Below are 27309 nucleotides of genomic sequence, written 5' to 3'. Positions count from 1 at the left end.
GGTAGTTTGATGGCATGGAAGGTAACGACTGTAGATGAGAGATTTATAAATATATAATTCCGACTAAATATTGAGCAATAACTATGAATTGGGTGTAAATCGCGCAGAGCGCGAAAAATAACTTCGCGCCCCACTTCAGATGCTTTCACGCCCCCAAGGGGGGTGCGCCAATCAGTTTGAGAACCACTGTCTTAGAATTATCATGGTGAAATATAGTAAGAAAAATTTAATCAAGTCCCTGCATTAATTCGATTTTTAGTACTCATTTGATCAATATTTTAAAAAAAGTTTCTTTACACTCTCGCGGGCCGTAGTTTGCTCACCCATGCTTAGTTGATACAGTTAGTGACGTTTGAAACGGCAATATGTACTTCAGCATTGTGACATTATGTGGCCCGAGTCGTCGCTAGTATCGTGTACATTATTATAGGCTATGACTTACCTGGAATATAGGGCTGGAATTAGCAAGACAACGTCATGTGACGTGATGAGGTTCACGTTCGCGTTCACACAGAATGTTTCAAAATGGTTCGCATTCACACTAACCTGAACGTTTCAGAGGTTCACACCATCCCCAGGAACTAGTCAAATCGATTCCCGAGCCCCATGGTAAATCTCCAACACTTAGATATCGGAATTCGGAAGTCGACCTCGGTCGGACTCGAGCCCGCACCCATTGGTGTTGCAGCCGTGGATTATACCACTGCGCTATCTCGCCACCCCCATGGCGTTGGATTTAGGAGAGGAATTAGTGCTGATTGGATGCGCACTTTCCAATATGAAATCATCTGCTTGGGGCGTTTGTCCTTATCTGCTTAAAGCAGTCGTATTCCTGACTTGTCACGCAATGTCACCTGTTAGCGTGTAGTTTAATTCATTGCTGGCATAATGCATTGTGTAATGCACGGCGGCAGTTGTCACATATTGATGCAACACCAGATTGTCAGAGTCACTAATTCAGAATTTATTTTGAATTGGTGCTTCCTGTGGCAGGCTTATACACAGCACAGTCTACATAATTGCAAGGTCGTAGCCAGGGGCCCTCGGCGATCGAGTTTGAGAACCACTGTGTTGGATGGTGATTCGATAACATCAAGCCCTGATAAGTATTTAGCATTTCCTATACGTCACAGCTTTGCTCATCCCTAATTCGATCAGGCCAGGGGTGGCCAACCTGCGGACATGACTCCGCAATCCGCATGCAGACGTAAAACCATAACTATGCGGCCGTCTATACCCATAATTAAATAAGCGTGAGTTTGCGGCCGTAAACATGGAATTTGGCTCACGAATAGGTCCCCAAATTTTTGTGAGATTTTAATTCAACCCAAAAATTTATTCAAGCTTAGCGCGATTCAAGATCGCTTGGATTTTTCGATTTTAATATAGTAGTGTTCTTACAATCTGAGCCCCCACCGTACAAATGCAAATCGCAGAGGAAAATGATGCACCCCATTAAAATACCAAGTTGTAATCGCATGCGTCTCACGAATGAAGATTCCTGGTACGTTTGGCGATTCCCATATATTTTGACTCTACCGGCAACCTTTGTGGGAGGCAGAGAAATAACAACATGCAACAAAGGGATTAATAAAAACCGGAAGATGCATCATCCTTAATTTTGCACCGACATTTTTCGAAGACACCCCCATCATCAGCTCTACCGGTTAATCTGATTGCATGGGTTGAGAATGAATAAAATTTTTATAGTATTATGTGAAACTTCCAACATTATGAACAAAATTCATTCAAGAGGTAGGAAATATTTTCGCGCTCAGCTCAACGAGAGACCTATAATCCCAATAACTTTTCCTGATATTTATACTCGTGATTTTGTGCACGTAGTATAAGCATGCGGGCTGTTCTGCTTCTACAATTAGAAACTTTGATATGCAAGGTATATCTCAAGAAATCAGTGCTGGTGGCACAGAACACCACAAGTGTTCTCCGTGGTGCTAATTGCCAAGTCCCCATAGCTAATTTCACATGAGTATTTGTCACCCAGATGGGACATGACGACTCTCCACTAGAACGCGGCCGTATGCAATAACCTATATACGTAATCGAAATGCCACTTACTACGGAATCGTTGTATTATACAGTCACGGGTGTATGAGTTTGGAGTAAACGTTAAGAGGGTGTACCAAGACGAAAAAGGTTGAAGAGCACTATGGGGTATATGGTGCCATATGCCATCAGTCATTTATGAGCTCGCTGCAACGATAGTGATAAATGTATTTCCGTAGTGCAGTGGTTCCCAACCTTTTCGTCTTCATTCGCCACTTCGGATTTATTCCGGGTCTTCATTCCCCACCAGGACCGTAACAGCACTTCGTCAGCCCCGCCAAAATACGTTGATCTTGGGCCCCCACAGGGTGATAAACCAAATTTCTGGGGGGACGGGGAAAAGCGCCCCAGAGCCCCCACAGCCCAGCCGAACCTCTATGCTTTTGCCTGCTACCTATCAGCTACATTGGATCTACTATTCAGTGCGTTGCCTTACTTCGACTAAACGCGCGAAGCGCGACAAATTTATATAATTCGTGTTTGAATTCACAAAATAATTTTGGACCTCTTCGAGCTCGCCCCCCCAATTGGCGGGTTTGGGGTGCGGCAGTCACGGTCCTGTTTCCCACTATACCCAGCACCTTTGTCATCACAGAGCAGCTATCTGCTGGTTTGTCTACACAAGACACACAACCACACCAGTACGCAAGACAATCGCCTATAACTGCAACATGAAACGTATTGTGAACAGATACCAATAACGCTCAAAATTTCGCGAAAGCGTTATTTGACGGCAAACTAGTCGTGCTGGATGCATTTGTGACGCTATGATTGGCCATCCAGAGTTAAAAATAAGGTTTTGTGAACAACACGCATAATTTTCGATGCATACATTTCAGAGCAGTTAACTGGTAACGGTATCTGCGCATGCGTCTCTGTGCATATGTAGACTGTCCTGTATATAATTTTGAAGAAATGCGTCTATTCCCCACCACAAACCATTGAATTCCTACCAGTGGGGAATTCCCCACCGTTTGGGAACCACTGCCGTAGTGCGTAACTCGGGCCGCGATCACGATTGTGAGATAATTTCGGACGCGTGTATTATAGATTGGAAGCAGATGAACGGATTATTGTTGGGATCATTAGTATTCCGTTTAAATTACAACGTCGGTATTTATGGGTGTCTACTAGGGATGATGCAAACCCCTGAACGGTTCAGGTTCGTGTGAACGGGAACCTTTTTGAAAGGTTCTGTGTGAGCCCGAACGTGAACCTATGCCTTCACGTGACGTCATATCGCTAATTCTAACAATGCATTTCAGTGTGCACGATACCTTGCGACGACTCAGGCCACATTATGTTACAATGCTGAAGTACATGCCGACTTTTTAAACATCACCAAATGTATCAACGTCAGCAAGCAAATACTATAATGATCCCATAAAATCGATATCCTCCGTCGCTTTGCCAACAATTTTGACGAGGATTGTAAGGGAATATAAGCTTACGCCTTAACCGCCAGGGCCAGTCCGGACAACCTATTCGGCATTTGATTGCTGCATATATATTGAGAGAATATATACCGGGTTTTTATACTTGCTATCGCTTTATTACCCCATAAACAAGTTAGCCAACATCCTAATCGCACGGATTTGGTTTTAATGATACAGTAAACAGTAATGATACAGTAAATCAAGACGCCTGCTAAAGTTTTTACATCTAGCAGGCGTACGGGATCCATCTTGATTCGATACGTTTTCTGTATCATAAAAAACAAATTCATGCGATTGGGGTGTTGGCTAACTTTTTCAGTTCATAGGTTAATTCAACCAACCAACGAAATTGATATAAAGAATACGTCGTTTTATAGGTCTAGGCTAGGCCTATAAAACGACGTGTTCTTTATATCAATTTCATTGGTCGGTTGAATAAGCGCCATTCGCGGATTAGCTATGTATTTCTTTCCTGATATTATGTGATAGCGCGTCGAACTCACAGTATGGAGTCACTAAATATTCACTGACGGAAAGCTAAATATTTCGAGCAAACTTTTGCAACAAAGCAACTAATGTTTTTGAGATTGTTAAGGTGCATGCTCGCTTAGTGTTGATCTTTTTATGCTGCCGGCGCCACGCATAAAGTGGTCCAAAGTTGAAATAAATAAAAATTGAACCAAATATTTTGTGATGACGTGAAAAATTGTAATATATGAAAAAAATTCACAGTGCAGAACCTACCAAGGTTCGGTTGTGAACGTGAACCTCTACATTGCCGAGGTTCACACCATCCCTAGTGTCTAGTAAACTTCACGAAAATACAGTGGATCAAAGAAATCTGATTGTTAGTGAAGTTCACAAAGAAGTGCAGGGTCGATAATAAAAATGGTTTAACGTACATGATGCATATATACTTTGATGTCACATTCAGTAGGATATTGCTTTATCACGGCAATACTCAGCGAATATCTATTTATCCAGCTATAAAGCTCTGATCCGAGTTCGACCACGTTTTCAGAAACTCCTGTTCCTCAGGCTCGGTTGACCAAATTCAAATACAATGTTCCCGATGTGTCATTTTAGTTACAAGGTTGTCACAAACCCGCGCGACGAATATGCGTTGGTCGTTGAGTCGAAGGTTTATGGGCCGGTTTTCGTTCATCAGCGTGCTTAGTATAGGCTTACCATACGTCCTCTTTTAAGAGGATTTGTCCTCTTTTTTGACTTTTTTGAAAGTGTCCTCGGAGGGCGCCCTTTTGTCCTCTTTTTTGAGATTTTGTAAGTGACGCTCCGGCGGGTATTTCGGAGTGAAAAACGGTGATTTTAGCACGGAGCGAAAAGATGGCCTTTTTTTTTAGTCATCCACCTGGCAATGTGGAGAGAAAAACGTTCCTTTGAGCTCTGAGCGGGAAAGATGACCTTTTTTTAGTCAACCGATCGCAAAGTGGGAAAAACTCACCGGTTTTTGAGAGAAGTCTACTCCGATTTTGCAAGTTGCAAATTTCTGAAAAAGTGTCCTCTTTTTAGATTTCCAAAATATGGTAAGCCTAGCTTAGTACAAATACACCTATGCTAAAAAAGTCGAAGTCGAAGTGAAAGTCGAAGTGACGACGCTTTGATTTTCAGACTAATTACAGGCGACTCTTGAATAACCGTTACCGACCACCACTGCAATATCAGGCTACTAAAACTTGTTTCAAATAGCGTGAAATGATTTATGCAATGAAAATGCATTCTATTGGATGAAATTTCATGAATCAGTTGGAACTAATTGGTACGTTCATTTCGTAAATAAATATCTCGTAGACCCGCACTGGTGTTGCTAAAAAACTTCCCTGAAGAACTAAACGCGCTCAAACGCGCACGGGGCCTTATGAAAACCGATTGGGGAACCTAGATAACAATTACAATTATCTTCAAAATAACTGCAAGAAAAAAAAAGTTGTCTTGTGGAACAGCAAAGTTTCAAAATTATTCATTCTTGAGAAGGAATCTAAGAGGGCTCATTCCGACATTCGGGAATGTCCTGATGGACTTCTGTTCGCGTCGCTAGCGAACGAAAGAGGGTCACTCAAAGAACCAATAACATTAATTCAGGTATAAATATAGGGAAGTCGTACCACACAATATCACTCTCCGTTGCGCAGACCAATAACTACCATGGAGTTCAGTAATAAAGCTGGAATCCTCGTAGTTATCACTCTGCAAGTATCATTGTCATGTGGCTCGCATTTTCGCGGTGGTACCGTGTCGTGGAAGCATTTGAACAGCCAAGGAAATACGCACCAGGCAAGTATAGGCTACCTTATACAGCCTACAGATGACTGACTACAATACTTTTGCTACAAAAAGATCATACGTACCATAAATGTTCACTTGTTCAGTGAGTAGAGGTTAACGGAATAGGAGTACGTCACACAGTGGCAGTAACATATGTTATACGTGATGAGATTGTATGGGGTGCGCGTTTTGAGCGCATAATACGGTTATATTGCTATCATGATTGTAGGATTATTGCCGCACCCAGCTTTGCAACGATTGTGACTCCAATTGTTGTTATCTTAGTAATTGTAAATTGTAAATTTTCTGAAAAGCGTGATGTTATCCACAGATCGAAGTAAATTATCGTTTCGGTTGGCGTCGCGACTGGGAGACGCCCCAATGTGATGACACCTCGATATCATCTCAAGCAGAAACATACCTCACGGCCGGCGGAGGCTGGACCGTCTCTACTTCCTATTCGCTCGTCACCAACTCGAGTCGTAGCAGCCCGCCGATATCAATCATTTGCACCGCGTATGACACCTTCGAAAATTGGGCGTATGGGTACAACAGCTTCACGATTGAAGTACAGACGTTGAATACGTTTTATGTTAGGTATGTTACCTTTGTCATTGGCACACATGCGGAGATTCTCGCTGCATAGTCAAACTGAATTACAATTACACAAGAAGATACGCTTTGGAGTACAGAACTTCATGACACATTTGAATACACAAGATTTGATTACACAATAGTACTTTTCATTGCAGCTTCGGAGGAAGTGCGTGGATAGGAGGCTTGTACGGCGGTGGCGGCAGTAGTTGGTCGGTACCGTCGCTCATTGATTTGGCTGTCAGATCTGACACCGGTCGGCCTAACAACCCACCGCGTACCTTCAGTCCACCAATAGTCAGGTGTCAGTTTTATATTACAGTAAATTAAATTAAACCAAGTTAAATCCTACCATCGAGCAACGTTTTAGACTCCTACAAGGATGCCCGTCTACTATACAAATCACTTCCGTTGACGACGATGGAGATCGCGTGACTTGTAGACACGCTGGAATCAATAATACGTTAATATCCGACGAATGTGGTGGTGTGTGCAATGTTAGATACCCGCATTTCAAACTGGACAAGGTAAGTTACCACATCGCTAAATAAATAGTAAATCTTTTCCCTGTTCCACGAACACTTCAAAGAGAAAAGTTGATTTCAAAATATTTTCACGCATTGATGCGATATATGCGCTTATTTATACGAACGACTGAATTGAGGTTGCATTGTTGCCAAACATACCCACATTTGGTCGTCAATTCCAAGCAGTTTCTCTTGTTCACAGCTTTTGATTACAGTCAAAAACAAAAAAGAAATGTCCACAAATGTGATATGTCATATACCTACAAAGCTGCAAATAGGAATATAATGTTGATTGCTTCTGCAGCGATCATGGGATATGATTTGGAAGCAGACAACCATAAATAACCCTATTTCTTTGTGGAATCACGTATCATCAATCAATTCTGAAATTTTGAGACAAGTGTAGATTTGGGAATTATAAATCGATATTATGATGTCGCCAACATCCACTTTTTTCCTTCACCGTAGGATACCTGTCAACTTCACTACGATGGAGGAGGAGGAACGTTTCTGATACCTGTCGCGCTGATGCTTGAAGACCATCCATCGAGTACAATCACAATAAATGGAAATGTACCGCTGTCGCCTTCCGACTATTTGAGTCAAATTCCATTGCAGTTTCTGGTTGACAGTAAGCAAAGCTGACACTTTTTGTATATATTCCCTGAGATGGGCAGTAGCGATCTGTTTTATCTTGCCCGTTTGAGTAAATTTAATCTATTTGAAATACTAACTCAAGTGGTGCTGGTCTTAGCATACTTCAACTTTAACAGTTTGCAGGCTGAATATATAGCCTACTCAACCTTTTTTTTCACATAAAAAATGATTCTGGCAAACGTATTCTTCTCAGATATATCTCATATGTATGATGAAAACAAGGGAAAGTTTTTGCTGTACTAAAATCGTGAGAAAGTTGCAATTAATTGTAACAAAAGTTGCAGAAAAAAGTTGCATTCATGATTTTTTAGAATTATTGGGGTATGGGTTTCTCGAAAGGTCCGTTCTATCACCCATCAATTTAAGGCTTGCAAGGTGTTTACTTGTTCCGTTTCTTTCTTCGGTATTCAATCGATAATGCATACATTTTTATGTTCTTTAGGATTGAAACATACATGACCGGTGACCGCATTTCGCTGTCAGCCCCTGCAGAGCTCTTAAATATGGTAGGCTACTTCCCCTTTTCACCGATGGCTTGGCGAGACCGCAAAAAGTTATATTTTGCCGGTAATTTTCCGCAAAAGCCAAACAGAAAACCGATAATCCATAACACATAAGTCAAATACCACACCCCAAACCCCCTAGGTCGGCAGACTTGTCCCGGGGCATTACAGGGAAACTCTGTATTTGCGAGTTTAGCAAAATCAATAGCCTGAAAAGGTGATCCAGCGATAATGGAATTTTCGACGGTCTCGCCTGGACGTACGTCGAATGGGGAAAGACCTCAAATCTGAACGATAACGAATCAATCTAGCGATCTATTTACATGTAGTTCAGACACTCTCGTGCTTGGCTGAGATTGTTGAACTTCTATCTTGCATGCCATTGCATCTTAGATGCAGTTGGTCAATCATGTAGCTCTTTGTTAAGCAAATCAAAGAGAGAACCAGCATACTACAAATAGTTTTATAGCATGAGTTTTATATCACTCCTTTACATTTTGCGCAATACTTGTTAAAAGCTGCAGTAAACAGTAGCACGTAAAAATAAAAAAGTTACAGTATAAAATTCCTTCAAAGAGCTATCATCATACTACGTAACATCTGAGTATTTAGGAAGCTTCCAGAAGCTGTAAAATAAAGTTGCAAAAGTTGCAAAAACTTGACCTATAACATAATAAAGTTTTGTAATAGGCCTACCAGTTTTGGTGACATCATTGTTCCTCGTTCGTTAGTCTAGCTAGATTTATCAGCCAAATATATAGGTATAGTAACCTGCGATTGACTGAGAACATTTTTCAGATGTCTTTTTATGCTTCTGTCTCTGACATAAGATGGAACATCTATACTTATATACTTGATTAATAATGTATGTCATTACCTCAACGAGGACTTTGGCCATTTATTGAATAACTAATGAATTTACCGACTTCATATTATTATATTTATCAGTTAATTCTACGGTCACATGTAACGACGCACCAAGCTACCCAGAAGAAACTATAGCAGAAAATGAAACTATAAGCGTTTCTGATGACGGGGGCATCCTCGATGAAATTCTATATGCATATCCAAGCGACCCCAATGCAATGTAAGTTGAAGGAATAGTAGTGTATTTAATGTATATGTATTTTAGTTGAGGCGATGATGGGTAAAATTACAAACAAATTTGGATTTATTTTGCTTGGGAGAAATATTCGTGATGCAAACATGAAACATAGCCTATAAATTATAACTTCCAGCAGCATATGTCGTAATGCAGTGGTTCCCAACCTGTGGTACGCGTACCACTAGTGGTACGCGAAGGTCTTCCAGGTGGTACGCGAGTAGATTCTGTTTACATAGCCAAAATATTTCTGACTCCTCCAATTCCAATTCGTTTTTATCGTAGATTTTTTGCACTGTCGGTGAACTTATCATTCGATATTTTACAGCTTCTAGTCTACTTTATAGGCCTACCATTATAGACGCCCAATGTCTGCTCATCGTGAATCATAAACGGTCAAACGTAACAAATAGGTTGACAATTGACATGGTGTTATGGTCAACGTAGCGCAATATCCTAACTGAAGTAAGACTGCTTGGGCATTGCATGGTTCTTATATCAAGAAGCGAAAAATTGTGATGTAGACTGCATTGTCACAATGAAGCAGCACGGTTTGTCATCAGCAGTGTACGTACAACTTCAGTGTTGTCAACCAACAACTGCTGCTGTTGAACGTTCTTTCTCCATTCTTGGCAAGCTACTTAGTAAGGACAGACACTTTCTACCCCAGAATGTAGAAAAGTATCTTTCGTTGTACTACAACAAGTTTTAATTACTTCTACCATAATACGTAGTGTGACTACTGGAATTCTTTATAGCGCCAGATATCCTTAAAACAAAGTTTTATCATGTAAATATTTGTCAGTTTCCAAGTCAAAAAACGCCTTTTCAGGCCAAACTACTTCGTAAGGACATACTCTCCCATTCAGAAATGAAGTAGTACAGTTTTAACATCATGCGCAAAAACACCTACTTTGCATACGTGAGGTCAAAATTTGCTCAAATTTAAGTTTTTTAGGTCAAAATCCTCCATTTTTTGAGTAAAAAATCGCCATAGCTATTACACCACATAGGTCAAATACGTGATTATGACGTCATAAATGGTGGAAACATTTTTGACCGCCTACGGCGCGCGTAACTTATGTAGGTGGTACGCGAGCACTGCATAAAACCTCGAAGTGGTACGTGGGTGGAAAAAGGTTGGGAAACACTGTCGTAATGCCTTCTCATCTTGCTTGTGTCGCGATTTCGAGTGGAGTATCTACTAACATTATTCACTTCAGAATCATTCAGTTCGTGGTATTGGGTCCTGTTGGAGCACAATCATCGACGCCGATCTATATCATCGCCACCGGAGCTTACGCATCGAACATCACATGGCATCCTGACCCTAGTCAGGCAGGGCGGCATATTATTTGCTATTACGCCTTGGACTCACTAGGGTAAGGACCTCTTCCTGGGGGTAGCTTTTGCGCACTCACAATTTACATTTCATGGCGCTTCAAAATGATGATTATAGATTTATCAAATTCGAAATTGAAATCAACTCATTCGTAATAAACTCAGAACCTAGGAAAGTTTAAAAATCCCGTTCGGTGCACATGAGCCACCGGCGTTGGTGTGTCGCAACAATGGGTGATTTTTTCCTGATGCCTCGTTTGGATTTCAGAAAATCAGGTCAACAGGTCTGCTTCTCGGTGGAAGTAACAGGTACCGCATAGTGCAGTACAGTCGCCGTCCATTCGTGATTGATCTTTAATACTTGATTCATGCAGGTCTATCAAACCCGTGCGATGTTGACAACGGTGGATGCAATGACGTGTGTCTACCGCAAGGAGGAGTAAGGAGTTGCGACTGTTCGCTTGGTTGCTGGAATCTCTTGGATAACATGAGGACTTGTGCTCGTAAGTTGGCTAAGCATTATTGTCGCCAGACATAATAATTAATCGAGTGTGTACTCAGGAAATGTTATTAGTCACCGTTTTAATTTGCAGCCCCTGTGGATATCACTTGCGATGGATTGGGCGTGCAAATATCATTGCCTTCGTGTTCTTCGAACAGAACAATTGTGGCCGGATCGAGTGATCAATTCTTTTCAAGCGCGAGCTGCCAGTCAACGTTCGATGGAGCGAATCACAATCTTAGATTCTCGCGACACGAGTGCGGGGTTACCGAATGGGTGAGATTGCTACACGATTTGAGCACACACCGAGTCACTCTGAATGATTCCTTATGCATAGGCATGGATGTTGTATACCATATTATATAAAATACAACACCTCTTGATTTTATATGTTTGTAATTAGAGCAACGTATTCTTCTGATATCCTTTAATCAAAAGTATGATCAATTTTCAATTACAGTCAAACTCTTACCTGTTGCGATACCACGCCGACTTGTGGATTTGGCACGAAGAATCCGAAGTTCCGTCGATCATAACCCGTGGAGAATGGAAACATATCCGAGTCACGTGCTCCGTGCCTACATCTAGCGGATCTGTCAACGCTTCTTTCGTCCCTCAATTGCCGTTCGACTCGGACTTCTTTCCAACTGATGTTACGATTGACGGGATGGGGGAATTCTCTTTCTTTTTCGAATTCTACTATTCAGGAAGTTTTTCTGTACGTAAAGTTATATATGATTTGGAATTTATGTGTGTTTTAGCATTAGTTGCTTATAAACTGTTGAAACCTGCAGTCTGCAGTTGCTCCAGTGGATTATCCGCTGCAAGTCAGCGTGAAAGACCGAATGTACTTTTCTCTTGGTGCCGTCGGTCAAGGACAAGCTGGATTGGTTTTCTTCACTGAAGAATGCACGGCAAGCTCGACAGATACTTCTGGCACTTCAGCATTGACCTACACTTTCATCAAAGATGGGTATGCGCCACAGAGCTACCACTACAGTAACTGTCATGATTTGGGAATTATTCTAGCACGCTCAAACTGATTTTTGTACTCGCCACCGATGCCGAATGAATTTTTGAAACCAGTTAGCCTATGGGTCTCTCAGCAACTACGAAAGAGTCGGCGTTACGTGTACGGCCCGTGATTTCACCCACCTGTCCATATACGGCCCGATTGTGTTAAAGATCCCATAGTATATAGACAGTGTAAACTTTGATATTGGTAAAATCCCATAGCAAGCAAATCTACAAAAAATCAAATCTGGAATTTATGTACAACGATAATTAAAAATATCGATGTGTTAATTGTACCCTTCACAACTGTAACACCGCTGGGTTGCGAGTTCGCGTTCGACTACAGAATCCTACGTAAGGGGTTCTTGTCTTCTCCTCGGATCCGATACGCTTGCACGGTGTCTTACAAAAGCGTAGAATATGAATGGATTATGTACAAAGTGCCAAAAGGTATAATAGCGAAGACATCGGCGAGGTGAAAAATGAGCATTGTAGGCGAAAATCCATGGTTACTACCACATTTCAAAATATATGAAAACAATGCATTTGATAAGGCGAATATCTGTTACCATGCAACTATAATTACAGCTGTTTTCTTGATCCTACACTTATACGGCACGGCACGACTTCGAACATGGAAGATCGGATCAGCATGCAAGCATTCGAATTCGAAGCTAATCTACTCCAGGACCGACAAAACGCTGAGATCTTCATTGAAGTATGTATTTAATTTCCGACGTTTGATTGCATGCCTCCTCCAAATCAGAAGGTCGAGAAATGTCGGCATATGTAAATTCGACTTCATTCTATCTGAAAAGTCAAAATACGAAACATGCTTACAAATAAACCAAAATCCAGCCTATATAGGCCTACTTCACGACCTATTTGCCAATATCCAATACGTAGGACGCAGTAAAAACTTCAGGCCTTACTCTGTCCTTATAATGCTGACAAAATTATTGACGAGATGGAAAAACGTGTTACTTACCGCTGGTCATCACAAGAAGTTTATATAGCGCCTAGGTTAGTGTAGCCACGTTCGGCTACTGTAACGTGTATTTCCGACGGATTTCTCGCACCATTTCCACTCTCTCTGTCTAACTCCTCCTCTTAATCTTGCAAACGATATGATATGCATCCTTTCCGTACTATACATGCCCCATGCGCGTCTTTATCGATCGTAGTTTGTTCGATACATTCTATCCGTTATGGACCACAACAGAAGACGGCCACAACGTGCGATCTAAAGCCGTTGCCAACGCCTGTTATTGCATCGTTTTTCAGCTCAAAGCGCACATTCATTTCCAGTCAATTTTGTAAACAAGTATTATGTGCACTGGAGCATGTGACTCCCAGTCATTATGTTGCGCGGATGATCTGTGGCTAATTAAATGACTACTGGTCGAATGCTCTCTTGTAAACAGCCGACAGGTCTGTTGGGTCTTGTGTTGCATTTAAAACAAATGGTTGTTTGAAACACTTTGTTTAAAACATGTTTTAAACATAGTTTTAAACAAAGGCTTTTAAAAAAAATGTTTTTTTCAAGTTGTACAATCATGCCATAATTGTGTAAATAGCTTCCAAAAACATGTTGCATGAGCCACGGACGACGATTACCACCCGATATAGCCGACGTATACGATATGGGATGGTTGGAACCCTCGAAATAGTCGGTTCGAGAACTATAGTACGTAGATATAGTTTATTGGTACGGAATGAATGTTCTGAAGATGAAGACCGCCGACCGTAAAAATGCTGCATGACGATGTAGTCTTAGTTAAAAATATTTTTGGTCCGTACATGTCATGGGTTGGAAGCCTATTTCGTCAAAGAAGCTATATATTTACCCTTTATATTTTCAATTGTGAATATAACTCCACTATGACGGCACAATTGAATATGCGTGACGTCATAGCTTAAAAAAAACAATAAAAACATAATTTAAACAAGGACCTTGTTTTAAACAGCTTTGTTTTAAATTGATTTTTGTTTTAAACACAATCCTAGTTGGATCCAACGACGAATAACGCTATAACACATATGCTATAACACATATGTAATGTATCTTTGGTGCTTTTCCAGTGCCAAGTCATGATCTGCGACGCTTCAAATAATAGTACCAGGTGCTTCCAAGGATGCCAACCTTCTGCCGCTCGAAAAAGAAGGTGAGTAGACTCTATTGAATTTTCCGGCTGTGAATCACTGAGATTGCGCAATGCGCAGTTTATACTCATCCGGTATCATTAGATCAACGCGGGATGGGAATACGCTATACCGATACGTTCGCGATGTCGACTGCGATGAGGAGGAAAATGAAAACATGCAACTAACGAAATCAGAGTCTGAATTGCAACGTAAAAGTACGAGAATAATGCTTAATGCCGCGGAAACCGTCAGTAAGTCAATGAACTGCGATTTGCATTTCACCCTCTATCTATTTGACTTAATCATCTCCACGCAGCAGATTCAGGATCGTCCCGTGAAGGTTACAACGTCTGGCTGCTTTTCGGAATCGCACACCTTTGTGTAGTACTGCGAAAGTTGTTGCTCGTGTAATTGTGAAGTGCCGCGAATCTCGCACACTGTAGATAGTCGCTGCATCTTTCTTTCATTGCAAATTTATTCCGAACAGATACTTTCTATATCATGTAGACCTGCTTAATGGAAAATGTTTCGTAATAGAGATAAATATATATATAGCCTATACTAGGGTTACCATACGTCCTTTTTTAAGAGAATATGTCCTCTTTTGTTACTTTTTGGAAAGAGTCCCCAGAGGACGCCCAAATATCCTTTTTTTTGAGAATTTTGTTTAAATATAGGGTAAAATTCGAGTGAGATACAATAAATCAGCACTGAATTAACGCCCTGGAAACAATGTCAAGAACTGAGCCGGAAAGTTGACCATTTTTTTAGTCAACCAACGTAAAGTGTGACAGAAAATCTGTATTTCTGTAGTTGAGCCGGAAATTTTACTTTTTTTTAGCGGAGTCGGAAAAATGACCATTTTTTTAGTCAACCGCAGCGGAGAATTGAAGAAAAATGTCAATTTCCGGAGCTGAGTCGGTAAAATGCCTTTTTAAAAGTCAACCAACCACAAAGTCGGGTAAAATGTACCATTTTTCCGGATTTTACTCCAGAATTGTAAGTCGGAAAATGTTGAAAAAGTTTCCTCTTTTCCAATTTACAAAGTATGGTAACCCTAGCCTGTGCAGATGTGTACTGTGGCGTCTTGTAGTCATAAATAAACGATACTGCATGGAGCGTGGCCTACTACTACTACAATGAACAGCAAGCTAACACAAGCCCATCGTTTACGTATTCAGCAATCTATTCACAGGACTTCGGTCACATGATCGGTTGCGCATAACAACGATCGACACTCTACAGGTTAGCAAACTAGCCTACTCTCTTCTATGTCTTTGCTTACCAATCAGTCAGAATTTTCATCCAGTTGACCATAGCCTACAGTCAAACCGTGCCGCTAATATATAGGTGTCGTTGTTATCAAAATGTTTTCTATTTTGAGCGTTGCATTGATGTTGCAGCTGGGCAACTCACTCTCATCCGCTGCGTACAGAATACAAAGTATCATGGGCGAAGTACTGCAATGACCTTCTCATTAAAGTTGAGTTAATTTTAAATGTAATAATTCGTTCCGTTATTGAAACTCGAATGTTAGAAGTCAACATATGACATCGTTTTAAACAATGAGCAAAATGTTAATCAAGTTGGACTGCTATGGCGGTATCGATTAAAATTATACTGTGCAAAGAGTAGGGGCAGTGACGAGGGGCCAGGGAAGGCTAGTGAGGCAGTTCGTCCCCTGTCGTCAGAAGAAAGTTGTGAAACAGTCTATGATTATAACACCGATCATTATAAGTATTTTCTATCGATGTGACCAAATTTTAATGAGTTTTATACCACAAATCACGGAATTTGCATATTTATGGTTAAAAAATTTCGCGCGGAAGAGGAGGTGAGGTACATGTGATGCGCAGACGGGCCAAGCCTCGCCTGTGATAGCGCCAATAATCTAGGGTAGCCATAAGTCCGGAATTTACCGGACATGTCCGGAATTTCACTGTTTAAACTGCGTCCAGGTGGAAATTCTAAAATATGCATAAATATCCGGAATTTTGAAGGTTTGAAATAGGATTAAATTTTTTTCGTAAATCCACATAAACGATAATATTTTTGGGCAGATTTAAGCCCCTTGAAATTTTTCTTCGCGCGATTTAAGGACACATTCAACGATTTTAATATGAGAATCAACGCCCTCACAAAACCGGAGAGTCGTTTGTCTTCATTCTGGGGTTCGCGAAGATATTGAACGTAATCAGCTTCCCAAATAGGCCGTGAGTAGCCGAAGTCTGGACAAAGGTGACCGTTTTTCAGTAATCATCCTATCAAATTTTGAGCTGGGTCACAGAACATTTTCTAATTAGAAATGAAGTCGCGACGAGAAAAGGTTGAAAACCACCGAATTTGCAACCTGCTGATGAAGAGGGCATTTAGTGGGGATGGTGTGAACATCTGAAAGGTTCAGGTTCGTGTGAAACAATGTCAATTCCACACTTTTAAGGCGATTTTAGGTAAGTTTCAGCGGTCTGACCGGATTATAATTTATATTATCTGAATCAGTACGACAGTAGGTTTCGAATAAGACAAGTTTTTATTAAATTTACTGGTCGGGCCGCCTGCAATAGGATTATCGTTCTAATAGCAAATGCGGTAGAAATATGAGAGTTGCATCCCAACACCCGGTGTCGCTATACGCAAATACGATAGCTTTGAATCGGTCTACTGTTTCCCGGCTAGTTTGTAAAGGCTATGGTTCAACTAAGAGTAGGGTTGCCATACGTCCGGAATTTCCCGGACATGTCCGGAATTTCACTGTTAAAACTGCGTCCGGGAGGAATTTCTAAAATATGCCTAAATGTCCGGAATTTTGAAGGCTTGAAGTAAGCATATATTTTTTTTTCGTAAATCAACCTAAACAAGACTATTTTTGGGCAGATTTTTGCTACATTAAGTTTTTCTTTGCGCTGCGCGCGATTTAGTATCATATATATTGGTTTTAATATGGGGACTACCGCCCTCGCAAAAACTGCGATCAGAAAATAAATAAAAAATACCATTCATTTACAAAAAGAAGTCTAATTGTCATCGCAATTACAAGATAGCGGTATTCGTAGAGTCGTCGTTTTAGGTCGTTTGGATGATTTATTCAAATATCTTGGTTCTAAACCTGGGGGTAGTTTGCCTTTATTCTGGGGTTCGCGAAGATGTTGAACGTAACTAGCTTCCAAAATTGGCTGTGAGTAAGTCTGGGCAAATGTGCCGACCTTTAATTAGTAATCAGCTCATCAAATTTTGAGATGGGCCACGGCACATTTTCAAAGTGGAAATGGATACGCGACCATAAAAGGTTGGAAAACATCGGATGTGCGGTGTTTATATAGCTCAGTGGTGAAGTACACACCCGCATTAGGCTGATAAATAATCTTATCGGTGTGCCATGAACATGAATTAACGATGTACAATTACGCCACTTGCATTTTCGAAGTCATCATCCTACATCAGCTCTATTCTACCGTTGACTCTGATTATGTGGACGGAGAGAGCATTAAAATTACAAAGTAATATATGGAAGAGCCAATATTATTGACACAATTCATTCAAATCATTTAACGACCAGATGCATATGGTAAACCCTCAGAAGTTGCATAGAATACCCTACGATGGGCCCAATACCAGTGTTTATTTGGGTGGGATGGGGCTGCAATATGTGGCTACGGCCCAGGTTACAACATACAATACACAACCACATACTCCTGAACCGGATCGCGACCACCTCTAGTCGATAGACGAAGCGTTGCTGGTGTGACGTCATATTGATCGACACTGCGCTCACACCTCATTTTGAAATCCGCTAGTGGGCGCTGAAGAGCGTCCGGAATTTGTAAAACAAAAATATGGTAACCCTAACTAAGAGTCGATTCGAGTGCTCCCTATTATGACGTCATGCAGGTGATCATGACTTCAAAAGTTCAAAACGATTATGCTGCTATTTAATCATAGCATTTTCTGGTCATTGCGAGGCTCTATGACTATTACAGAAATGTCGTTACATAAACAGTTGTTGCGTTTTGCCTCATGTTTTTCGATTACGACATATGGCTGACTGACGTTTCGAGACTCCAATCGGCGGAAATTTTGCATTGACACTAAATATTTATCTTTGATAAAATGTTACTCTTTGTGTGAAGAGGGTTATTTTCGTTATTCGATAAAATCTACTCACACTACCGGACTCGAATTCGAATCTCGAATCGTTGTAAACATCAGCACTTCGCACCAACATCGACTCCAGAATTCCTACTGTGGTGTTGGAGGTTTATCTAGATGCGCTGACCTGCATAAGCGGTGTCTGTGGTATTATGACATGCTTGAAGGAGCACAGCCATCGGTTCCTGGGGTAGTCTTCTGGGGATACGCGACATGAGACTGCTGAAAAGTGCAATGCACAGTTATATACGTTTGGGTACATCAGCTTGTATTAGGCCGATTCGTAAACTCGAATTACATCTTGACGACCTGCACAGGAATTCATTCCAGTTCCGAGGCATACAAAATAACACACTGCACACGTTCCCGCCCTGATTAAAAAGACCATCACAAAAATCGCGCACGAATATTGTACACACGAATATTGTAAACACATGAATCTGAAGAATTCTGAGGAACCCTAATCAGTACGTTTATGTCACATGCGTAGCGATCATTTCTAAGTAGCATAATTTGTTGGGATGATGCGAACTGCGAACCCCTGAAAGGTTCAGGTTCGTGTGAACGCGAACGTTTTTGAAAGGATCTGCGTGAACGCGGAACGTAAACCTTATGACGTCACGTGACGTCACATTGCTAATTCCGACCCTACATGTCAGTGAAGTGATATGTTAATGTACAGTACACATATATACCCAGGACCGTAACAGTGACTACTCGGGTCACAATATGCCACAAAATTGAAGTAGACATACATGCTGACTTTATAAACGTAACAAAAGTATCAACTGGAGCAATCAAATTCTATAATAATCCGATTGTTGATATACAATGTTCTTTCCAATTCTCTACCAGTTGCTGACGATTACCCCTGACGAGTGTCAGCCGAAAATATTCGGGTTCATTTCAATATGAATATACTATTCAATTGTATATTGTAGTTCTCTACCTCCCAGAAGCTCCCCATAAAATCAATATCTTCCGTCGCTTTGCCAACATTTTCGACGAGGACTTGCAAGGAAATGTAAGCTTACGCCCTAGCGGTCGAGGCCGGACCGGTCAACGTAGTCGGCGTCTGACTATTGCGACAGTGATATTGAGCAGATGGATACCGAACGCCCGCTTGATTTTTTACATTGGACAACGACGCATTTTTATATCAATTTCAATGATTGGTTGAATAATCATCATTCTCTGACTACTTGCATACTGTATTTCGTTCCTGATGTTATGTGATTGCGGGTCAAGCTCACAGCAGAGAGTCACCACATATTCACAACCGGAAAGCTGAATTTTTGCGCAAACCTTTGTAAGACAGCAAGTAAAAGTTTTTGGATTGGCAAGGTGTATGCTCCTTTAGTGTTGATATTTGCAAGCTGCCAGCGCCTTGCGTAGAGTGGTCTGAAGTTGAAATGCAAATAATTTGAACCATAGATGTAATAATGAAGTGATAAATTGTAATACATTAAAAAGGTTCACAGTGCAGAACCGACCAAGGTGGGGAAGCGAGTGGCGCAGTTGGTTAAACACTGCAGTCACGACACCAATGGACGTGGGTTCGAATCACGGTTCTGACCCACTTCTACGTGTCGGAGGTTTCTCTGGGCTCCTCATCGCCAACCTCACTGCAACTGCAGTGCATTGAAAAGCGCAGACTGAAAGTGAGTCGTGCTACAAGTCGGCAGCAACGACCTCGATGGGAACGCTTGGGAGCGAGATAGAATGAAGAATGACTGCGAGAGACATTGAAAGACGTTCCCAAGAATACTAAAGGCAAAGACCTCTGAACATTATGAAATTCGTGTCGTGGAGCACAGGGCCTAAACGGCGATAAGCTCCACTGTGTTATACCCGTTAATAAATAAATAAACCGACCAAGGTTCGTTTGTGAACGTGAACCTCTCAATTTCTGAGGTTCACACACATAAAGCGAACGAGAACCTCACGTTCACACCATCCCTAATAATTTGCCTGCAAGATTTTGCTGAGGTCGAAAATTTGGGTAATGTGCCACATAGCCATAATAATTACAGTGTATAAGCGCGGAATTCTTGACATAGCCACGTTCAGCACCATTTGCTATTTATAGCTATTAAGACAACGCCGAAGTCGGGATTGAGTAGAAAAAGGCTTGAGCGTGCAGGAGGATTTTTTTACCAAAATTCGTCAAAATGGCCGAGATGTCAAGCATTTGTTCTTATACCCCTGGCAGAATAGTGAATGTTTATTTACGCATGGTTGAGATGATATTACACTGCCAATCAATCACAGTATGACTCCAGATTATAGGCATGCCGAAGCTATAGTCTCCTTAATGCTGCTGCTGATGGAACTATAACCGTATCAACAACGAAAAAGTAAACGGAGATGCAATCCAGTAACTAAGAGTGGAAGACAAAAGGCTGAGTATCTAAATCCTGGGTTTACGGCCAATCCGTTGGTGGACTGGTAAATCCAAGGATTAGGCAGTATAAAGGATCTCCGCGCCCAAACGCGGGATTTGATTGGAGCGGATATATTATATCTCCTAAAACGCACAGCCCATACGCAACGAACTCAAACCCAAACCGAAAATCGCCCTTTTCCATTGCTGCGTGCCTGAGTTGTCTTGCCGCGCGGAGGTCAAAGGTCAGGCGGCTATATAGTTGACATACATATGTGTCATAAATAGGGTTGCATTTAAAACAAATGGTTGTTTAAAACACTTTGTTTAAAACATGTTTTAAACAGTGTTTTAAACAAGAGCTTTTGAAAAAAATTGTGTTTTTTTAGGTCGTAAAATCATGCCATAATTGTGTAAATACCTTCTAAAATACATGTTGTATGAACCTACGGACAATTACCTCCCGATTTTTCCGACATATACGATATGGAAGGGTTGGAACCCTCAAAATAGTCGGTTCAACAGCTATAGTGCGTAGATATTCGTCAAAAGAGCTATATTTATGCGATATTTTCTATTGTCAATGTCAATCCACAATGACGCCACAATCGAATATTCGTGACAATATAAACCATGTTTTATACAAAGACCTTGTTTTAAACACGTTTAATTTAAATTGATTTTGTTTTTATTTTAAATGTAACCCTAGTCATAAAGCAGAGATGGGGATTTGGTAAGGATTTGGATATGAACAAAGATGGATATAAAATACACTGGTCAACACAATTTTTGTTGATTTCGATCTGACAGTTGTTTTTGACTAACTTTTGGACGCTGAATTAAAAAATGACTTCGGTTTTTCTCTATATCACGTCAAGTTTTTGGGTTATGCACCCACCACATAGGCTCATAACCCACATAAAAGTACTACTTTTAGTATTATGTATTTCTTTTATAAAACGTTTCAAAAACCACGAGTACTCGAAAGTAGATCAATAGACTCCAAATAAACATTTGCACTGCTTTATTTGGTTGATTTGAACTGATATTGCGTCTGCAGGACAAATAAAGTTCGAGTTTCAGGGTTCAAATTTACGCTAATAACTCATAATTCTATGGGATGTCCCGAGCAATAGTCAGCCAACATATCGAAGCTACAATCTATTCTGGCATCTTACTCTCATCATTTTCAGGTATTTGGGGAGGGGTAGGCTAATTTCTCTTTGCCCCTCGCAGACTATGGTTTTCCGGTAAATTATTTAGATATTTTAGCTTTTTTGAATGTCTGCTGTCCGACATAAACATATGGCAGGGGCACATATCTATCAGGGTTACATGTGCATCCTTATTGTCGAACCACTAAGTAACACAATATTTCAATGCTAATACATATGGGCCAATCGTGCTTGTGATATTGCAACAACTCAATGTTTCTGTATTATTCTCAATGTTTCTGTAGCATTCACGATGACTAACTGAGTGTGCTATTGGTAATACACCAAATATATTGCCATTTTGGAGAATGCCACACTATAGGATCCTTTTTTAGTTACCAATAGACATTTGCCATTCTTTTGAGTTTGAAATCTGGATTCCCAACTCCTCCAGCAACCGATGGTAACAGTATTATACCAATGCCAGTGTCACGGCAATACACAGAGCTATACCGAAAATAGCCCTACGATGAAAACGCCGTTTCTCATGACCGAAAGTGAGATATCGTCTCTCTCTTGCCAAGCAATCTTTTCTCAATCCGCAGGGATGCTAAAAGCTCCGAATATTTCTCTTCCAAATCCCAAAGCCTATGTTAGATCATTTAACCTGTGTTGATAGACTACTCTACGGTCAGAATAATCTTCGATTTCAAAATTTACATCATTAGGCCTGCTATCCCTAAGATCTTCATCTTGATCCCAATTATCGGGCGTAGAGGAGTTTCAAGTTACACTGGGTAAGCTGAATGGGGCATTGGACCTATAGCTGATAGTAAACGTATGTTTATTTTTCTTTCCATATCCTGCAGTTTGCATTAAATAATATTTAAATATAAATATATTTAATAAATATGTATCTGAAATATCCTTGGATGACTGCATCTTCGAACCAAAATGGATGAAAGCATCGGCCTAGATTGATACCAGTACCTTTCTTCCTAGTAATTCAATCGGCCCTTTGGATATATAACTTATTCTTTGATAAAAGTGTGGCTTTCTATATGGTATGAAAAATTAATATGGATAAATTCGTGAAAATTTGCATAAATTGGGCATATGTCATAGAGCAAAAACTTGACGTGATAGAAGAAAACCAGCGGCATTTTTGGAATCAGCACGCCAAAATTAGCCCAATTCAAGTCCAAAATCGAAGTCAAAAAATATTTCGTTCAAAATTGTTGCCCAGTGATATTGACCTGATTTTGTGCACTATTGAAAAACCTTAATCCATAAATTTGCTTGGAAGTTTTCCGTTGCATGGTTCTTTCAGTACATTTCGCATGGCAATTAGGACAGAGATCGAGGGACATCCAATTCCCCTCTGTGACTGGTGCGATGGAAGTTATCATCAGAACAGCAAAGCCATTTTATGCTCACATTACCGCTTAGTTCAATGCTAGAAAATATATATAATAGTCTTATAAGTCACTGTTTACCACTCCGACTAAATATTGAAACTGTAACGACAAGAAACATCTTCACAGTCCGGTTTTAAAATATGATCTCGGGCATGAGAATAATATATTTAAGGATAATATTTTTAGGTGATATAAATGATGGTACTATTCACCGTCTAATCCTAACAGTTATCGAATTCATACTTTCCTGTAAACAGTTTGTCTGGATATATAATGCGTTTTTCTCCTCGTTTTATCTGGGGAACTATCCTGAGCGTGGCGTTAAAAATAGGTTGACAGCGCCATTTATCCAGAATAATAAAAATAATAATGTTAGTTTATATATAAAATAATACGAACTCGTGACTCGAGGCAACACGAATTGGATTACACGCAAATTCGAACCTCGCAAAGTCACGTAGACGATTAGGAAAGAATGTGGCAATCCATTCAAGTTCGCTTCCGTCACTAGGTGACGACCGGATATCGCTTAGCAGCAATAATACCACTTGCGTATAAATACGAACGGAAGTCGAGCGTCCCTCTATCAAATCCTGCTGCGACCAGTCGAGACTCATCATGAAGAATACAAGTGTAGCTGTAATTCTGGCCATTTGTACTTTGTATGTCGGCGTCTCTACCGCTTCACATTTTAGAGGCGGTACTGTATCGTGGAAACATTTGAGTAGTCAGGGAAATACTCACCAGGTATATGCGTTTGATGAAATTGAATAGCATCGTGTTGAAAGAGATAACACCATAATTGTTAACCGAACGCAAAGACCAAATGCCCACCGTGTTTTGATGTCTTGAAGATGAGTCTATCAGTTCGTATAGTCTGCGCGTATATATGCTACTAAGCGGTGAATGGGCTCGGAGAGCGGTTGACGAACCCCTGCAAGTTTATATGCTTTACTTACATCCACCTGTCATCAATTGCATATAGTAACTTAGCCTGTCTTTCCAGTGTGTACTCGCGGACCCCACCGGGATCTGTGAACCACAAGTTGATCTGTAATAATATTTAGGTCGGCCGATATTTCTGTCCTAAATAAGAACGATAATTTCTGACGCTTGTTGTTCCATAACTGCACCGTAAATCGTAATGGTAGGCTATATCATCTTAGAATCGTCATATGGATTTGAAGACTTAGTTCTATTTTGCAGATCGAAGTTAACTATCGACTCGGCTGGCGCCGCGATTCGGCAAGTTTGGAGTGCGACGATGCCGCGATATCATCCCAAGTCGAATCATACTCTGGTGGATCCTGGGATATCTCCACAACCTACTCTGTCATAAACGACACGAGTGGAGGAAATACTCCGCCTACAGCAATCAAATGCACTACGTATGATTCCTTCGAAAACTGGGCTTACGGATACAACAGCTTTACAGTTGAAGTACAAACATCGAGCCCATTTTACGTTAGGTACAGGGCTACTCATATTTGTAGAATTTAATCTTCTCATTGAATCCTAAGCCAGGTATGCCTGTCGTTCATTTTAGCTATGAAGGAAACGCATGGATAGCAGGTTTGTACGGTGGTGCTAGCGGTAATTGGGCGGTACCGTCTCTCGTCGATTTGGCTGCAAGATCTGATACGGGATATCCAAATAATCCACCGCGCACATTCAGTCCACCAGTGGTCAGGTATAAACATTAAACATCGTAATCTGACACATCATCGTCAGTGAAGCCTTGGTAACAAGACTCGTTTCAGACTCCTGCAAGGATGTCCGTCAACCATACAGATCCAGTCCGTTGACAGCGATGGGGACCGCGTGACTTGCAGATACGCTGGATCTAGCAATACGTTTATAAATGACGAATGCGCTGGTGTGTGCAACATCAAATACCCGCACTTCACTCTCGACGAGGTTTGTATTATGCTCATAATATTTATTGGACAGCATCGAGTATACAACGAATATCTGGAGAACATCGCAGTTCATAATTACCAGAGTGGTCAGTAACCAAATAATTCTATACTCTGTCTGAGTACTCAAGTAGGTTTTGCCTATACTTGCACGACTTACTCAAATTACTATTATTTCAGACTACTACCACTTCTTCTTAACAGATTTACAGGTAAAACTGCTTAGTTTCTACACTTTGTATTTTGTTAAACAGAAGTAAACCAACTACGAACTCGGAGTAAATTTACAATTTTTTCAGGATTTTCCTCATAGGTATTGTAAGTCTGAAAATTTTGAAAAAGTGTCCTCTTTTCAGATTTCCAAAAAACGTTATCACTATATGAGTGATATATTAAGAAAGACCGGATGACACAGCCCCTGCATCACATTGACTGAATATATTTTCGAAAATCGCTCCTGTATTTGTAGTACGATTGGTCATTTGGCGTTTGTCGCTAAGGTTTCGAAAAAATTAACTGCTAAAAGTTTGCGATCTCTCGACCAAATCTATTTTTAAAACTGCTTAGTTGAGCCGTTTTTAGGCCTTCTTTTTATATTTCCACTTGAAGTAGGCTAGTTGTGGAATGTCACAACATATACGGACATGTCACTGATGCTACTTGTAATTATTGTAGTAGCAATTGACGTCGTTTCTTCTACTTCCACTCGAGTGCTAACGCTGACTACGTTTGACCACACCTGATAACTACATATAGCAACGTTCTCTACATCCAATCCAGAAGCCCGGGTGCCAACCTTGGTATGGAAATAAGTTATGTGAGGGGAGATGATTCCCAGTATGTTACACTATTTGACAGCTTAATTTCATAAAATCCCTATGGCAACGAACCAGTCAGCCGCATAAAGTGCGAAATTCAGGCTAGGATTAGCCTCTAATTCTCCATAATTGGAATAATTGGACTGTTTATCCCTTGCTAGCCTTGAGAGATGTGATGTCTTCTCGCGGGTTAGTGCAGTTTTGAATCAGTCCAAAACGGGATGTCCTCCAACGAAACTACTCCTTTGGGTTATGGAATGACAGCAGGTTTTTGAGTTATCACAGATATCCGTGCCAGTGCAGAATTGACTAATTAATTAGTGTGTATGATAACCACACTAATGTGGAGTGTTCGAGATCATCAGCTGATAGTTTAGAGTTGCTTTAATACCTTCAAAAAGGGGGTAGGTTACATCTACTTCTGTAAATATCTTAAGGGTAAATCCTGGGGTCTAAGCGAAAATATCACGAAACCAACGGTTTCTGGTTCTAGTCTCGGCATGGCCAAGTTTCTATATGTCAGAGGTTTATCTATAGTCTCCTCATCCCGATATAAACACGGCGTCTTCAAAAATACCAAAGGAAGAGTAATCGAGCTCCAAAGTCGGAAGCAGAGACCCGAAACACGAAAGGAAAAATGAATGACGAGTGCGACTGCGCGAGCATTGTCGTCAAGACCAACAAGCAAAGACACGGAATTTCACGAGTTGCATTGTCGTGGCGCACAATGCCTGAGCAGGCGATACGCACCACTGTCGGTATCGTACCATAACAATAATATTTATCCCGGAATCGGGACCATAAAAATTAATTAAAATCCGAGGATTAAGGGATAGGGATTTCCCGAGGTTCCAATGCTACGTTGAGCCTCAAGAACTGGAAACACTTTCGAATAATCTATATGCAGTATGCACATAGCGCATACATAATATCAATACCTTAGTTTAGCAGGTAGGCAAGAGGTACAGTCTTAAATTTTCTTCCACGCAGCCGAGGTGATACAGCCAGCAATACGAAGTTGAACTGCAAGGAATTGGGATCTACAAGACGTGTTAATTAAGCAACGTTTCGCCTGTCTTAAACAAAATGTTTCTTATTGAAAAACCTAGCAAGGCTGTTGTGGGAATATACAAAGGAACAATAGGCTACTTCCATAAAAATGTGACGCCGTGCCCAATTGATTGAATATTCGTCGCTGGCCGTTTCGGCACGAGGATATACCGGGATATATCAAGTTTCGGCCAACATGTAACGCCGCCAGAAGGTCTTTGACGTACCAGACCTGTCGTATGAAACATTTGCC

At 40.8% G+C, this 27309-nt stretch overlaps 3 protein-coding genes across 13 annotated transcripts in view; 2 read left to right on the top strand and 1 right to left on the bottom strand.

Moving 5' to 3' along the window:
• The window catches only part of LOC145452572 (uncharacterized), a 103018-nt gene extending 87728 nt beyond the window's left edge, over positions 1–15290 (top strand). The window contains exons 1-16 of one of the 4 annotated variants that reach the window (XM_080330755.1): positions 5108–5795; positions 6118–6383; positions 6539–6682; positions 6751–6907; positions 7376–7538; positions 9016–9154; positions 10393–10551; positions 10779–10819; positions 10885–11013; positions 11104–11288; positions 11473–11730; positions 11807–11985; positions 12615–12744; positions 14109–14191; positions 14274–14422; positions 14488–15290. In XM_080330755.1, coding sequence (XP_080186881.1) covers positions 5667–5795; positions 6118–6383; positions 6539–6682; positions 6751–6907; positions 7376–7538; positions 9016–9154; positions 10393–10551; positions 10779–10819; positions 10885–11013; positions 11104–11288; positions 11473–11730; positions 11807–11985; positions 12615–12744; positions 14109–14191; positions 14274–14422; positions 14488–14582 — 2406 coding nt within the window. In that variant the 5' untranslated portion in view covers positions 5108–5666 and the 3' untranslated portion in view covers positions 14583–15290. Of the gene's footprint in view, positions 1–5107; positions 5796–6117; positions 6384–6538; positions 6683–6750; positions 6908–7375; positions 7539–9015; positions 9155–10392; positions 10552–10778; positions 10820–10884; positions 11014–11103; positions 11289–11472; positions 11731–11806; positions 11986–12614; positions 12745–14108; positions 14192–14249; positions 14423–14487 lie in introns of those variants that run through there. The other 3 variants (XM_080330752.1, XM_080330751.1, XM_080330753.1) reach the window with 3 other exon arrangements.
• Positions 1–27309, bottom strand: part of LOC145452579 (uncharacterized) — a 260305-nt gene that overhangs the window by 133451 nt on the left and 99545 nt on the right. The window lies entirely within an intron of this gene.
• LOC145452577 (uncharacterized) overlaps positions 23833–27309 on the top strand; it is a 57467-nt gene continuing 53990 nt past the window's right edge. For 3 of the 8 annotated variants that reach the window (XM_080330764.1, XM_080330762.1, XM_080330766.1), the window contains exons 1-4: positions 23834–24019; positions 24479–24741; positions 24819–24962; positions 25033–25189. In XM_080330764.1, coding sequence (XP_080186890.1) covers positions 23891–24019; positions 24479–24741; positions 24819–24962; positions 25033–25189 — 693 coding nt within the window. In that variant the 5' untranslated portion in view covers positions 23834–23890. Of the gene's footprint in view, positions 24020–24478; positions 24742–24818; positions 24963–25032; positions 25190–27309 lie in introns of all 8 variants that reach the window. The other 5 variants (XM_080330761.1, XM_080330765.1, XM_080330767.1 and 2 more) reach the window with 4 other exon arrangements.

The sequence above is a fragment of the Botryllus schlosseri genome, chromosome 12 (genome assembly GCF_051294905.1).
Source record: "Botryllus schlosseri isolate E-star chromosome 12, Bs_hap1, whole genome shotgun sequence".
Taxonomy (NCBI): Eukaryota; Metazoa; Chordata; class Ascidiacea; order Stolidobranchia; family Styelidae; genus Botryllus; species Botryllus schlosseri.
This window is presented reverse-complemented; position numbering and strand designations above follow the sequence as displayed.